The 16,628-nt window shown below is 40.2% G+C and overlaps 1 protein-coding gene across 6 annotated transcripts in view; it reads left to right on the top strand.

Moving 5' to 3' along the window:
• The first annotated feature begins 576 nt into the window (after positions 1-576).
• LOC135224280 (sorting nexin-29-like) overlaps positions 577-16,628 on the top strand; it is a 62,533-nt gene continuing 46,481 nt past the window's right edge. Inside the window, exons 1-3 of one of the 6 annotated variants that reach the window (XM_064263135.1) lie at positions 4,116-4,271; positions 5,977-6,081; positions 6,212-6,289. In XM_064263135.1, coding sequence (XP_064119205.1) covers positions 6,268-6,289 — 22 coding nt within the window. In that variant the 5' untranslated portion in view covers positions 4,116-4,271; positions 5,977-6,081; positions 6,212-6,267. Of the gene's footprint in view, positions 696-4,115; positions 4,272-4,532; positions 4,554-5,218; positions 5,474-5,976; positions 6,082-6,211; positions 6,290-16,628 lie in introns of those variants that run through there. The other 5 variants (XM_064263145.1, XM_064263131.1, XM_064263161.1 and 2 more) reach the window with 5 other exon arrangements.

Raw genomic sequence — 16,628 nt, 5'->3', positions numbered from 1 at the left:
GAAATCACACTACAATATTCGCAGTATCAGTAATAGTAGTTTACGTTTAGATATACACAACGCTAATTCTTATAAAAAGTCCAGTAAATCAAAAGAAAAACTACAATTTTGTTGCTTGATTGAAGAATTACGTAATAGTTCACCATAAAATCATTTTCGATAAATAGATACGTAACCGTTTTCTATGTTTATTTTACATGCTAAACAAAAGAATTTGTAAAATCGAAAGTAAGGACAGAAAACATTGAAGTCAACACAATAGATGGATGCCCATTATATTTAATACATTTTAATGACATCAGTTGTTTTATGCTGTATAGTATTAAGTTACAATCTTTTACTATGGGCGGTGTCAGCTGCTCTGTCATCGGAATTAATAATGTTATTCGAATGTATAATTAGATAGACTTTGAATTCCAAACAAATATTCTCACTTATTTATATATAAAATAACATAGAAAAAATAAAGACCAACAGCCGATGAAGCAAAAAGTAGCCAGTACGTACTAGGATAGTGGAAGAACCGAGTGAGTGACTGCCACTACCATCGTGATTTGCGAGGATATTAACACAGCCCTGCTGGAATTATATGTTGAATACGGTAGGCTGAAGTTGACCAGTAGCACAGATCAGAGGAGCAGAGGAAGTGACACAGTAATTTACCAGTTAATGAGGAGTATACAGCCAAAAAGAAGGTAAGTGTACCGTGGCATACAGGTTGGGCAAGTAGGCTACAGGTGGCTACATAGAAGTAACTGAGGATCAAATGACTGATAAGAGGATTAGCGCTCTCACTTATGTAAGTATCTGTAATGTCCTAGATAATGAGGAATATCATTTCTTCCTGATTTTTGTTTACTGTCTTAAATATTCTAGTTGAAGACTGAACATGTTATGAGGCTGTTATCAAGGAATGGAAGATCATTTCATACTTTGTATAAACAATTACTGAAGATCAAACATGATGAAGTGAAGCCTTTGCAAACTGCAATTATTCAGACCTCAGGAATGTAGGTAATATACCTTAAGAAGCTGCTGATGACAAAGAGGAAGACAGATAACTCTTCTAACAGAATTAATATGTCAGTCTCGTGTAGATTATATTCATTTGTGAAGTACCTCTTGTCTTTTGTGCAGCTTACGCTATAACTATGAATATCCTCAGACGTCATTTTAAGTGAAAAATGTTTTATATTTGGCAGGCTAGTACCACAGATGACAACCTTTCAAGTGGTTTAGGCCTAGTCTAAGTGAAGTATTACCCTATCAACAAATTATGGCATATAGTCAAACCATACCCAAGATGGAAAACTTTGCAAATTACATTGAGCCTAGCAGAGTTCACACTAGGAAAAGTGGGAATGCCATTGTTGCCAGTAGGTGGTAAGACTTGGTAGAAGACCTCAGGAATATAACTGATATAACTATAGACAACAACACGTATTACGGAGAAGATAAAGAAATCCCTACTACATCTGCCAAATGGGAAGGCAATAATCGGCATTTATAAGACTTCACAGATAAACAGAAAGGGGGTGAGATAACATTGAGATTTTCATGAACTCTTTTGTAGGATATTTAAATGTGCAGATTCACAAATTTTACAAAATACATAAATTCAGATAGTTGGCAGCGCAACCAAATAAAGGAATTCAAGCCTATGTGTCAAGACTTAAAAAATTAGCTAGGAATTATCAATTTGGTGGAAAGGACGGGATTCTTATCCAAATAATGGGACATGGAACCTTAGAAGAAGCATGCAGAAAATTTTGAGGAAAGATGTGATGCTTATGAAGTGGTAAAATTCCAAATTGAAGAACATTGTAAAATTAATTCAAGGAAGAAAATGTGACAATAAGGCAGCTAGGGCTAGGAAAAGCCAAACAAGCAAGTCAAAGTCTAAAACTCATCAAATTATTAAGCCTACTTTAATTCCATTTCAAAAAACCTTCCCTGCAGTAAACAAGGATTATAGCAACTGCAGTAAGAACTGTAATTACAATAGGTTATGCCCAATGAAAAACATTAAAAACAGTACTGGGTGCAGGTCTAATACTTGAAAACATAGATGATGATGGTCATGCATTTTGTTAATAAGTAAGTTGTAATGCTAATATAATAGTAATAAATCTTTGGTTCTTATAAAGACTGATGACGTGCCTGTAAAATTATGTGCAGATTCTAGTGCAACAGTAACTCTTTCAGCACGATAGAATTTGAGAAACTTAGAAGAGCTTGATTCAAGTTTGACAGCAAGGATTTATCCATATGGTAGTAGTGAACTTCTCTAGTTTCTAGAGGAAAATGTCCAGTCTTTCTACTATAGTAATATTAGTAATAGAACAATATATGTAGTAGTGTACTTCTCTAGTTTCTAGAGGAAAATTTTCAGTCTTTCTACTATAGTAATATTAGTAATAGAACAATATATGTAGTCGAAGAACAACATACTCTAATGTCTGTTCTAGAGTATAAAACCTTTATAGCTTTAGGAATCAGGGCCAACTGTATTTGTATATATAGTTGACCCTGATGATGGTGGTATAAATCACTATCATGTATGAATTTGAGAATGTGTTGAAGGAGTTGGTAAGCTGCAGGATTACATAGTTAACTAAGCTTCATACTGATAATGCTCCAACTTGTTGCTCAGCCACATACACGAATAGTTACCAATTCAAATTCATAAACATTTTATCATTATCATTATTATTGTTGTTATTTCAGTAGATTAAACCTATTCACATGGAACAAGCTCTCAGGGGCCATTGACTTTTAAAATTAAAGCTTTCAAAGAATGTTGGTTTTAACCTCCCACCGCAGCCCCCACATTGCAGCAGTAACTGATCATGTAACAGACACAGTGATTTTTCATCTACCGGGGGGGAGACGCGAGCCAACGACATCTGATTGGAATTTTACTACACTAACCACTATACCAGCGGACCAGCTACTGTATTTGACAACTATACATTAGCTAAGTAAGTCATTTGTTTTCTTTTTACACCCGATTTTCTTGGGTAGTACTACTACAAAATTATTAGATATTCAGTTTACTTTGTTTAATTATGTTCTAATAATCTAGCTTGGTGTATTTTCCCTTAGTAGAGTGTTAATATTTTATTTTCATATGATTTGTGGTAATCATGGCGCAGAAATCATGTGCTATCGCGAAAGTGTTGTGGCCTCCATAGAGAAGGATCAGCACTTATTATGCAGCCCTTGCAGAGGTCTTTAGTACCGGATGGAGTTGACGTAATCAGTTAAGTTTTAGTCACAGTTTTGGTTTTATATATATATATATATATATATATATAATATCTATATATATATATATACTATATATATATATATATATATATAATATACACACACACACACACACACACACACACACACACACACACACACACCACACACACACATATATATATAGATATATGATATATATATATATAAGTATATATATATATATATATATATTAGAATGTAGCCATAAGCATTCAAAGCATCCATTTAATAAAGGTGTTTTAGTAGAGGTTAAACTAGACATAATAGTTTGTGAGAAAATCATGGTGCAAAGATCATGTGCTCTGGCGGAAGTGTTGTGGCCTCCATAAAGAAGGATCAGTACTTATTATGCAGCCTTGCAGAGGTCTTTACTGGATGGAGTTGCCGTAATCAATTACGTTTTAGTCCCACTGGGTTTTTACACATATTTTAGAATGTATCATAGTAGTCAAAGGATCATTCCAAAAAAAAAAGTTTTAAGCATCACGCATATATTATATATATATATATATATATATATATATTATATATATATATATATATTAACTTTAACACTTACGCAATTGTTCTGTGCCTTAGTGCAATTACTAACAGGACCTGTTAGTAATAGTATATATATATATATATATATATATATATATATATATATATATATATATATTATATATATATATATATATATATATATATATATATCCTGAATAAAACAGAAAGGCAAAGCACGAATACATTTAAAAGTGATTCTTGCAAAGGAAAACCATCAAGACATCGGATTATCGGAATAATGGGCAAACTTCGCAGTATTATATCTGCTATGTGATCCGGATATAGGTTGGTGGGCGGACACTTGTTATGACATTGGGCTTCAGTCGAAGAAGAAGAGCGGATGAGAAAAGGTAATACAAAAGTCAAGGCAGTAACCAGGAAGCAAAGCGATTATCGATGTGTCAGCGAAGTGCCATAGGGAAATCACTCTGAAGGTAGGATTATTTGGTGGCAATTGACGGCGCGTGAATCATATTTGAAGGTATGAATGAAATCGTGAAGGCTCTAGATAGGTAGGTCATGAGGCAGCTCGAATTGTTGGCCATCCTAGTAGTAGTAGTACCTACTACTACTAGTATATAGCTAGCTAGGTACCCACTAGGTGGGTTTATATAGGTAGGTAGCCTATAGGTAAAGCCTGAAGGCTGGCCTATGTTAAGATGGCCCCTGAGAAGGCATAGTTTTTTCCTCCTTGAGGTCAGAGTAAGGTAGCCAAGGTCAGACAGCCTTCTCAAGTTTCCATTAGCTTAGCCTACCTTATACCTAAGCTTGCTACTAAGTATTCAGTCTGTTCTACGTGAAATGTAGGAGCCACGCAATTTCGAAATTTGCACATTTAGGTAGTATATTTATATATTTTTAGTGTCAGGGGGACAAGGTCTTAGCCAATAGGGAGGTACTACTATGTAGTACCTACCTAGGTACCTTTACATGGCCTTAGCTTAGTGTCGTCTCTGCGACACTAGCTACTACCTACTACCTACCTACCTACACCTAGAGTAGGTAGTAGCACTGTAAGCTTTAGTACCTAGCTTAGATACGAGTCACAAAGCTGGTTTTTGGTCACATGTTTCACTTGTTTGGTTTCATGTACAGCCCTCCACAGAGATGATTCCCTCTCTGGCAGGCCCTTGTACGAGAAGTCGTGGCGATCTCCAATCCAATGAATGAAAAAAGTTTTCCAGTGAAAGTGGAGTTATCACTGACCTGAAATAGCCTAGTTTGGGGTGACTAGCCTCATGGCCTCGTTATGCTAGATAGTACCTACTACTACTACCTATAGGTACTACCTAGATGACAGTGTTTTGAGCAGATGAATGACCTGAATTATGGACTACCTAGGCTTTGAGTAAAAAGGAAGGAGTAAGTGTAGAATGACGGGACAAGTTCCACAGGCGTAAACAAACCTGACCTGACCTAGAATGCCAGGTCCTGACCTAATCAGAACTTACCTACCTAACCTCACTTAGCCCAGGGCACCATGCTCTGACCTGGCCATAGGGCTGTGCCCCCTTGGACTCTCCCAAGTAATACTTAACATCAGAGACAATGGACTTGGCTTCCTTCCAGAGATATCTTGTCATTCTGCACACAAGCAAAAGAAGTGCTACCGCGATGTTCAATTTTTAGCTACCGCGTGAGTTTGAAACTATTTATAGCTATGTACGTGTAATTACTTGGTATTTATATAAAGCCTTATTTTATCTTAAAATATCATAAATATCATATTTCACCTCAAAAAGAATGATTTTTATGATAAAATCAATTTTTCAAGTACTTAGGTAATTGTATATCATTGAGATCCTTCCCTCCTCTCCTCTTAAGAGAATAAGAGCAGAAGAATGACAGCAAAAATTATCGCTCCCTTCCTCCACCCTCGAAGCATTGGGGTAACCATCAGGAGTGCTTGTAAACAATTTTTTCAATTTTAACACTTGTTGAACCTGTGCCAAGAAGTCACAAGTAAAGCAAATGATAGTAGGTACCTAAAATGTTTATTTTATCATAAAAACCACTATTTTTATTATTTAAGATAAATTATTTGGATACTTACCCACTGCGAAAGTGCAAACCCACCTTGCCTCCCGACATTTTAATGAGTGGGCATGAACAATTCTGACAAGAATGTAAACATTCCAGTGACACCTGGTGTTGGAAATAGGTGATTACAGAGGCAGTCCTTGTTCATTATGAATGCTCATTGCACCCAACAGTGCAAAGATGTAAGCTAACTTTTAACAATTGGTAAGTATCCAGAGAATTATCTATACATTTCATAAAAAATTTCATAATTATCTGTATAGGACAAAAAAAAAAAAATGAACATTTAAGTGGTGTAAATACTTGGGAATGTTTAATTTTTTTATTTTTCCAGATGAAATGAAGATGGTAAAGCTCTTGTAGTCTCAAACACTCCCAAAGCGTAGTAACATGTCTACAGATATTGACAGTGGTAAGTCCTATTTAGTAGTCAGATGGATGATCTAATTTATTTTATTGGAGAGTCTTTTAAAATAAAAGTGGTTTATTATGCTAATTAAGGAGCATTAAACACAAAAATGGCTCAACTGTCCATCAAAATTCATGAATTTTGATTTTACATATTTGATAACTGTATCCTTATTTTTTATCAATGATTAAATGGAATTTTGTATTACACAAACCCGTCAGTTTACACAAGCCTATCTGTCTATCTATCTCATCACTCTTGTGAGACTCCCCCTACAATGAAGTAGAAAAGAGAACCTCAGCACTACCAATAGTGGTAAGTCATTCCCCTTTGTGACTTCACCTAGAATACACTTGTCATTACATCCTGGTCACCTAGTGTTTTGCCTGCAGCCTTGCAATTTCTTTCACACAATAGGGCTACGCCTGTTCTCTTAGATTGGCCTTACTTAACCTGTGCTTCTTCCAAAGTGTGCAAGGTTGAGTCACTGGTACCTTCCTGTTTGGAGTGTGCAAGTGCTGGACCTTGTGCTTACTAACATCCTATCGTGCTCTATTGTGTCATACCTGTGAGAGATGTTCCAGGTTGTTCACTGGTATTTGCATGCTAGTGCACATAAATATGGTTACAGTATCAAGTTTGGTTTCAACCAATCGTACAGAAGTCTGCAGGATATTAACTACTAAGTTGAGAGGCTACAAGTTAACCTAATTCTTAACTTGCAAAATGGTACGGGATTAGTGGACCAAGATTAAAACAGTTACAAGTACCCCAAGTCATTCTTTCATTTTACAGAAATAGACCACTGCCTTTTATATTGCAGTATTTCTTTGCATGAGCTTGAGTGTTGTTGAATTTGGTAACTTGGTCATTAATCAGTGGTTATGATGGACAGGGGGGAGAAAACCCCTACTTACTCTTGTTTTCCCCCCTGTTGTTGGATGATTGTTTGATGAGTATAAGAATTTATTTGGAATGAATCTTAATTCCTGTTGAAGATAGCTTGTGTGTCCGTGCCAATAGGCGAGTCAGCATTCATACGAAAGAAGATTATGTAGCTGACTCAGATGACCATCTAGTACACCTTTTCTTGACCAGGTGTATCCTGAATGTTTTGGCTATTGTCAGAATTCTCTTTGCTGCCATTGTGTACTAGTGCTCATTGGTATTTCATGGTTTTGGCTCTTTGCAGCTTTAAAAGCACTGTCCACTCATTTTTCCTAGGATGCATTCCACTGGCATCAGGGCTGAGAATGTCAGAACCTGTAGGAATGATTACTGTGCAAGTAGGATATTGATTTTTGAGGTAGTACTTATATAGATAGACACATTGTCAGCTGCAGGGGTATAAAGTGTGGCCATAAGAATAGATGTGAGGAATGGAGGGATTTTCAAAGGACTTTATACTTGGGTTCATTAATATAGGAAGAGAATGGAAGCAGATAAATTGCAAAAGTAAATAGTTAGATAAGGTGATAAACCTGTCATTCTACCCCTTAACCAGGACTCCCTTCAAGGCCTTTGCCTTAGTTTCTGGTAGGCACCAAGTTCCACTAGACAGAAAAATATCTTACCCGACAGGGCCGGATTTAGGCATGTGGAGGCCCCTGGGCAATCTATGTGTGGAGGCCCACCCTGCTTGAGGCGGGTGGCGAGCGAAGCAAGCCTGCATTTGGGAGGGGGCAATGCCGCCCCCTCCTAAGTGCTGCCCTGGGCGACCACCCATAGGAAGAACCGCCACTGATTATGCAGACAATGGTACAAATACATACATTCAATAAATAAACTCACAGAAACCAAAAAATATATAGAGATATTTGAAGTCAGACTTACCTACAAACCGTCCCTTCCGATTTTGTCAACCAACAATGCATTCAAAAATAGATAGGAGGTAATTTTAGCAGTAACTGTAAACATAACCTAAATTTCTAATATCACGTTTTTTTACTTTGGTTTTACTGTAGTTTTCCGTGATGAAAAAAGATAAATCATAAATATCAACAATATTGTTTTATTCCTGACTAAAAAACTTTTATTCCTTATATATTTACTGAAATTAAAAATTATTTAAGCCTGGGTCCTTTTTTTGAGGCCCCCTAAAATGTGGAGGCCCCTGGGCAGGTGCCCTCTTTGCCTCCCCCCTAAATCCGGCCCTGTTACCCGAGTACTTTACCCTAGTATAAGTCTGGGGCTATGAATGTGGAGTGACTGTGCTCACTGTCTTCCCTTCATCCTCTTCAGGAGTGGCATCTAGGCTGGACTTGTATCTGCTTGAGTCAGGTAAGGTATGGGTAATCACACTTTAAAGATCTAATCTGCCCTATATAAACAAGGATACCTCAAGGTAGAGCTTATTCTAAACCCATTATATTTTGTATTAACAAGATTTAACTGCCTTCCAACTTGACTTCCTCCAAGGGGATATCATGTTCTCTGAAAAAGCAATTGCTTCATGGTTGCACCTATGCCACTCTATGCAGGTGACTGTAAGTCCAACCAAGGGACGATATTGCATGCACTCTCAGTCAAGTTACTCACATCAAAAATAGGCAAAGTATTGGACTTTTATATTTACTTGGTGTTATTGTCAAAACCCTGTCTACACTTCATGGTTCACCTGGCCCTTCTTTTGTTGTCCAAGCAGTTCTAGTATGACTAGGGTTTAAGAAAAATCTGCTCATGTCCAGTGAGAACCATGAAGATGTATCTTCAGAAGACAAAACCTTTTTGAATGGGCAGGGAAGAGACACTTTGGTCACTGGTATGCAAGTCAAAATTATTTAAAAACCCAGTGTTTTACTGGCGTCGGCAAGTCTAGTGAGGTCTATTGAAGATAATAATAAATCACTGGTCTTTAAAGTTAATAGGGAAGTAGAAATTACTGATATACTCGTGTAACACACGATCTCGTATATCATGCGACCCTCAAATTTTCACCCTTAAAAAATTATTTTATCATGAATCTCATGTAACATGCGAGTTCAATTTTTGAGACCTAATTACAATAGGCTAATCTCTTTTCCTGCTCTTTATCTATCCCATTTTCTAGTTAGGCTAACCCCTTTTATTCTAGTCTAAGTTAAAAAAAAAGTAAAATAGAATGCTAAAAGTATTGCTAGTAATATACTTATTGTGTAAAAGCATAAGCCAGAAACAGCTGATTTGCTACGAACAACCAAATCCGATAACAACAGCAGTTTTGCTTGCATTTCAACCATCATACGATAGTAAAAAATTACCATAGTTATGTTACAAGTGACATTAGGTAGAATAGGACTGATATATTTTTACATTACTATATCCTTATTCGCTACAGAGAAAAGATCGGCATGGGCATATACTGCTAAATTTAAGCTGGAAGTTGTAGCTGAAGCTGAGAAAAGAATTGTTCGTCTGCTAACGACTATTATCGTGAATCGGCTAATTGGATAAAACTCTCGGAAGCTTCAGTATAGCACCATCGAACTTAACAGTAAACAAAATTTTAGAGAAATGTGTTTTAATTAAAAGTATTGGGCATGAAAGAACACATTTTATTGTTTTCATTCCAATAAAAGGTATGTAAAGCTTGCAGTGTTCTGATGAAATGAAGTGAAAATATCGAACGCAATCTGTTGATATTTTTTACACAACAAACATGCCCTCAGTGCCATCTCCTAATGAAAAAATAACCAATTTTTGTTCGCAACGATACGTATTTAAGGGATATTTCAACTTGAAAACACTTCGTATAATGTAAAATAATCTTGTCCCATATCAATAGAGTATCTAGATTTATTTATGCTAACTAGACGCAAGAAAATCACTATGATTTGAGTTCAGTACAGCCAAATATACTTACTTCGTAATCACCCTCAGGTGATTTCCAAATCAAAACACTGATTGCTATTTTTATTGTAGAGTGTTACCGAACAATTATAGAGCCGTGATTTCCACGAGCGGCAGGATACTAAATTCAAATTTAGCGCGTCGGCGTCGCCAACACTGGTGGTGATGACGTCATCTCCCTCCACTCGCGGGAGAACCAGGTACAACTGCCCAGGTGAATCCAATTCTTTTCCTGCCGGCGTCCGGTGAACATCGGTGGTCGGTGCGGTTGGATGACTTTGCTTCGCTTTTTTCTTGTGGATTTGATCTTCGGAATTGGTGAAGTACTCTTTTTTGGCGTTGTTGTTATTTTGCTTTTTATTTAGGCGTTGCCATGTCGGATTCTAGTCCGTCGGGAGTTAGGTTTTGCATCTCAGGATGTAAAACTAGATTATCCAAGCTAGAGTATGATTCTCACACTAAATGTGTTAAGTGTAGGGGACAGGTTTGTTCAGCAGATCGAACATGTAACGAGTGTAGTGATTGGACTGATTCTCAATGGAAGTTTTTTTAGTTCATACTCGGAGAAATTAGCTAAAGACAGAATTAGAAAAGCAGCGCTTAGGGAAAGTAGACTTAGCTCTGCTTCGTCTTGCGATGCATCTGTTCCTTCTGTTTCTCCTCAAATTGTTATGTCTCCTTTAACTACACCTCCTATTCCTCCTACTAATCCCACTTCTCCGGCTTCCCGTGTAGTTTATTCCGACACCATTGCCAGTCTGGAATCGAGGTTAGATCAGAAATTTTCGGTACTAGCGAATACGGTTTTGCAACTTGGTAATTCAGTTAAGACGTTTTTGGAGAAAGCGGCCTCAGGTAAGAGTGTAGTTGAGGGTGCGTCTGTCTGTCCTGACACGTCTCCTAGACAAAGGTCACTGTCAGCTCCCCGCACCGGGGAGAAGACATACCGGAAGTCCAAGGGAGTCGATCGGGATTTTGCCCACAGACAGGCGCCTCTCTTGTTGAGCCTGTTGCGCCTCAACAGGGCTCGGTTAAGCGTTGGAAAGGTGTTGCGGTCAGACGCCTTTCAAATGATTCAAGCGATTCGTCTCCGGTCGCACGGCGCTATTGGCGAGATTCGCCCGTTTCGCGGTCCCTTAAAGAGGCGTTCAGGCGCCGATTCTTCGCCTCCTCCAGTCAAGAGGTATAAGGAGCCTGAGAGTAGGGTTGCGCCTCGGCCGTTAGTCGGCTCGTTCGTCGCCTCAATCTGTGCCTTTTTCGGCTCCATCTACTAGTAGAGATTGTGGTTTTAGCGCTGTAGCTAGCAGTTCTTAAGGGTGTTTCTTTAGGCGCTTTTTCGTCTGTTACGCCTGATGCGCCTATTTCGCCTCGAATTTCGGCGGCTCCGAGCGAGGCGCAAGTAGTTTTTCCGCCTCCTGCTGAACATTTAGGCTCTTCCAAGCCTACGTTAACTGTTTTTGATTTGTCTCTCTGGCGCCTTTGCGCAAGCGAGTTAGAGATGTTAACCACTGGATGAATGAGTCCAAGGGTGGTTCGAAACCTTCAGATCCGGTTGTAGTTCCGTCTACTTCTTCGGCGGTATCGGAGAATGAAGAAGAAGTAGAGGAGGAGGATTCACATCACCTCTCGTGTTATTCACGTCTCCTTAGATTTCTTCTGGTATCTTATCCAGATTATTTTGAGAAAGCGGCTCCGCGCTCCCCAACTTCGACTTTTTTGATGAGGAGGAAAACTTCAGACCCTCTCCTCCCAAAACTTGTTCTATCTAAAGCGGTTAGACATTCGTTGAAAGAGACGGAGAAATGGATGTCTATGAAAGAGACTTAGGGAAGGCTCTTTTTGCCTTACCCTCCCTCTAAGTTTGCTTCGTAAGAGGTATAGGTTTTATGTAACTGGGGAAGCTCCTTCTCTGGGAGTTTCTGCCTCCTCCCAGGGAGACTTCTCCAGTTTAATCGACTCCTCTAAGATCTGCTTTCGCCGCAGCGAAAGTTTTCTTTACAGCGCCTGAGTTGGACCACGTTGTAAAGAATCAATTTAAACTTTTGGAAGTCTTTAGCTTCCTTGATTGGACTATTGGCGCTTTAGCGGCCAAGATCGAAGACTGTCCTTCTCTTTCCCAGGAGTTAGCGGAGGATTGGATTGGTGTTCTGTCCTGTGCGGACAAATCCATTAGGGGTGGATGTGATGAGTTAGCTTCGCTCATCGCCTTTGGTACCCTTAAGAAAAGGCAACTTTGGTGCTCCTTTGCTTCTAAAAGGGTTACGTCCCAACAGAAGTCTGCTCTCTTGGTTTGCTCCTCCTTTTTGTGAAAGATAACCTCTTTCCAGACGATGTAGTGTTGTCAATTTCGTCTGCGCTAGATAAGAAATCTACTTCGGATTTACTGGCACAGTCTACTAAGAGACCTAAAGCTCCTGTGGAGACTGTTCCTTCGGTTTCTCCTCTGGCCCAAGCGCCTTTTCGAGGGAGAAAACCCAAGCGCTTCTTTCGGCCGAAATCGAATTTGCGACCTCAGTCCTAAGGCCTCGGCCAAGGTTAACAAACCTTCCAAATGAAAGCTCGGTTCTTCATGCACCAGTGGGAGCCAGGCTGGCTCTGTTTTGAGGAATGGGAAAACAGAGGAACAGAAGCCTGGGTAGTGCAAGTACTCAAGTTCGGCTATCGTATTCCTCTCGTTTCACCTCCCTCGCTCTCACCTGTGCCAATTCCATTCCAGGCATACTCTCCGGGCTCAGACAAATTTCTGGCGCTAGCCGCAGAAGTGGAAGCGCTTGTTCCAAAGAAGCGATAGAACAGATAGAAGGGGATTTTCCTCCAGGCTTGTACAAATCGCCTTTTTGTAGTTCCCAAGTCATCACGGGGCTGGAGGCCGGTTTTGGATGTGAGCGCCCTGAACCTTGCATGTCCAGAAAACAAAATTTCATATGGAGACCACTCGGTCGGTTCTGGAGTCCATCAGACAGGGGGATTGGATGGTCTCTCTGGACATGCAAGACGCTTATTTTCACATTCCGATACATCGCGAATCTCGGAAGTACCTGAGGTTCATGTTCGAAGGCAAGGTGTTTCAGTTTCGGGCGCTTTGCTTCGGACTAGCGACCGCTCCTCAAGTTTTCACCAGGGTTTCTATCCCCGATAGGAAGCTGGCTACACATATTAGGAGTAAGAATCTCCCTCTATCTGGACGATTGGCTTCTCCGGTCGGAATCAGAGAGTCGGTGCATGAAGGACCTTGGAACAACTCTGGATCTTGCCAGAAAGTTAGGAATTCTGGTCAACAAACAGAAGTCCCAGTTGGTTCCATCTCAGAGCATCCTTTATTTGGGGATGATTCTGAATGCTCAAGTTTTTCGGGCTTTTCTGTCCCCGAAGAGGGTTCAAGGCTGTCTGGAGACAGTTCAGTAGTTCTTGGACAAAAAGGTAAGTTCTGCCAATCAGTGGATGAGGCTCCTGGGCAAATTGACGTCAGTGGAGAAATTTGTGACGTTGGGAAGACTGCACATGAGACCTCTGCAGTTTTTCCTGAGAGCCTCTTGTGCAGGAAGACACAACCAGACTCGATTACCTTTCCTGTCACAGATCAAATAAAAGAGGACCTAAGGTGGTGGCTCTCTCGAGCAAGGTTGGAAGAAGGGTTAGATTTACGACCCATCCTCCCGAACCTACAGTTCTTTTCCGACGCATCGGACACAGGTTGGGGAGCCCTACTGGGAAATCAACGGACTTCAGGAGCTTGGTCGGAGAAGGAGAAGAAGTTCCACATAAATGTAAAGGAACTGTTAGCAATTTTCTTAGGGCTCAGACAGTTTCGGAGCTTAGTAGAAGGCCGAGTAGTGGCAGTGCATTCCGACAACTCCACGGCTCTCTCGTACTGCGGAAACAGGGGGGGGACTCAGTCCTTTTCTCTCTGTACGAAGTAGCCAAGGATCTCCTCCTGTGGTCAAACGAAGCGAAGGTTCAGCTAGTCCCGAGATTTGTTCCGGGAAAGATGAACGTCCTGGCGGACGAGTTAAGTCGTCAACAGCAAGTGTTACCTCTGGAGTGGACTTTGGACAACAAGATTTGTCAGAAACTTTGGCGCCTTTGGGGACGACCGTCAATAGACCTGTTCGCGACATCGAGGAACAACCGTCTTCCTCTCTTTTGTTCTCCAGTCCCAGATCCTCTAGCTTGGTCGTGGACGCAATGCTGTTTGGATTGGTCGGGTCTGGAAGCTTATGCATTCCCTCCGTTCGTCTAATAAGAGAGGTGCTGAACAAGTTCATGTCGCACAGCAATGTAACGCTAACGTTAATCGCTCCCTTTTGGCCCAGGAAAGAGTGGTTCCCGGACCTTCTCCAGTTGTTAGTAGACTTCCCCAGACTTCTTCCTCCAGAGAAGTGGCTTCTCAAACAACCTCACTTCAAGAGGTTCCACCAAAACTTGTCCGCTCTAGCTCTGACAGGGTTCAGACTGTCCGGAATCTTGTCAGAGCGAAAGGATTTTCAAGAAGAGCTGCAGAAGCTATCGCTCGTTGTAGGAGAGAGTCTTCTAACAAACTCTATCAAGGGAAGTGGAGAATCTTCAGAGAGTGGTGTAGAAGTGCTAAAGTCCTCTACATTCAGGCTCTCGACCTCGTTTAACAGAAATAGCAGATTTTCTTCTATTTCTTAGGAACTCTTTGAAACTGGCTCCTTGACGATCAGAGGATATAGAGCCATGCTCTCTTCGGTTTTTCGACATCGAGGTTTGGATATTTCCTCCAATTCAGATCTGTCGGACCTCATTAGGTCTTTCGAAACCACTAAGCTCCCGCAAGATACAGTGGCTTTGGAACTTAGATGTGGTGCTTAAGTTCCTCATGGGGCCACCGTTTTGAGCCTTTGAAGTCGGCTTCACTCAGGAACTTGACTAAGAAGGCACTCTTTTCTTATTGCACTAGCTTCTGCTAAGCGTGTCAGCGAATTGCACGCTATAGACAAAAGAGTCGGTTTCTCTCAAGGCAATGCTGTATTTTCGGTATCTTTGACCTTTCTAGCCAAAAATGAGAATCCTTCTAATCCTTGGCCGAGAGTTTTGTGTAGGAACTTATCTGATTTGGTTGGACATGAGGAGGAAGAAAGGCTCTTATGTCCAGTCAGGGCTATTAAGCAGTATCTGTTTGCCACTAAGGGTATCAGAGGACAATCTTCTAAGCTCTGGACCTCGGTTCAAAATCCCTCTCGTCCTCTTTCTAAGAATGCTATATCGTTCTTTATTAGAGAGCTTATCAGGGAACTCACTCGCAGTCCGAGAACGACAATCTTTCCGTTCTGAGAGTTAAAGCTCACGAGGTTAGAGCAGTGGCAACTTCTTTAGCATTCAGAAAGAATTTTATCTTTAGCTTCGATTCTTCAGAGCACGTTCTGGAGATCGAATTCGGTTTTTGCGAGTCATTATCTCAAAGAGATAGAAACGGTTTTTCGAGAATTGTAAAACGTTAGGTCCGGTGGCGGTTTCTGGCATGGTGTTGGGAGAAACGGCACAGGGGTCGTCACCTCTATGCTAACTTTTCACCTTGAATAGGTTGTCGAGTTCAAGGGAAGCTGGGGGTACTGAGTACCTGGGATACTCACCAGTCTGTTAGGTCAGATTTTACAATGGTTGGGTATATATGTTTTTAAATCTGGTGTTGGTGACAAATGTTTTGTATGATTGAATTTCTGGTCTTAGCCCAGGGCAAGGCAATCTTTGTTGTTACTATCCTCCGTCAGTCAGCCTTGACTCGCTTGAACTACGGAAGGATTCCACTCCTGTAGAGGCTAACTTTGGTCAAATTCCAATTCCTCTACACCTATATAAGAAGAGCACCGACCAGAGGCAGTAACAGTCTGCTGTAGCTCTCTTACAGGTAAGGTACAACAGACACCTTGAGTGTTTACTGGTATTGCAATAAATGTAACCATTTAAAAATACTAGTGGTCCACTGAATCCCACCTTCCCATAAATGTGTAATCAGCTCTATAATTGTTCGGTAAGACACTACAATAAAAATGAAATTTTCATTATTAAAATGAAGTTTTATTGTTATACTTACCGAACAATTATGATTATACCCACCCTCCTCCCCTTAGGTGGACGGACGGGCAGAAAGAATTGGATCACCTGGGTAGTTGTACCTGGTTCTCCCGCGAGTGGAGGAGATGACGTCATCACCACCAGTGTTGGCGACGCCGACGCGCTAAATTTGAATTTAGTATCCTGCCGCTCGTGGAAATCACGGTTCTATAATTGTTCGGTAAGTATACAATAAAACTTCATTTTAAATAATGAAATTTCATGTTTGTATTTTATAATGCAATAGTAATGTGAAAATACTATACATAAAGTATTATTGGATGCAGTGAAGTAAAGCATAATTTTAAAAGTTCCATGGAAAAGATGCATATTCATTATGTTTGTATTTTATCATACAATACTAGTACAGTGGACCACCGTATTCGCGGACTCACGCATTCGCAGATTTCTCTTGGGAACATTTCCCCCTATTGTTCGC

The sequence above is a fragment of the Macrobrachium nipponense genome, chromosome 20, assembly GCF_015104395.2.
Source record: "Macrobrachium nipponense isolate FS-2020 chromosome 20, ASM1510439v2, whole genome shotgun sequence".
NCBI classification, from domain to species: domain Eukaryota; kingdom Metazoa; phylum Arthropoda; class Malacostraca; order Decapoda; family Palaemonidae; genus Macrobrachium; species Macrobrachium nipponense.
This window is presented reverse-complemented; position numbering and strand designations above follow the sequence as displayed.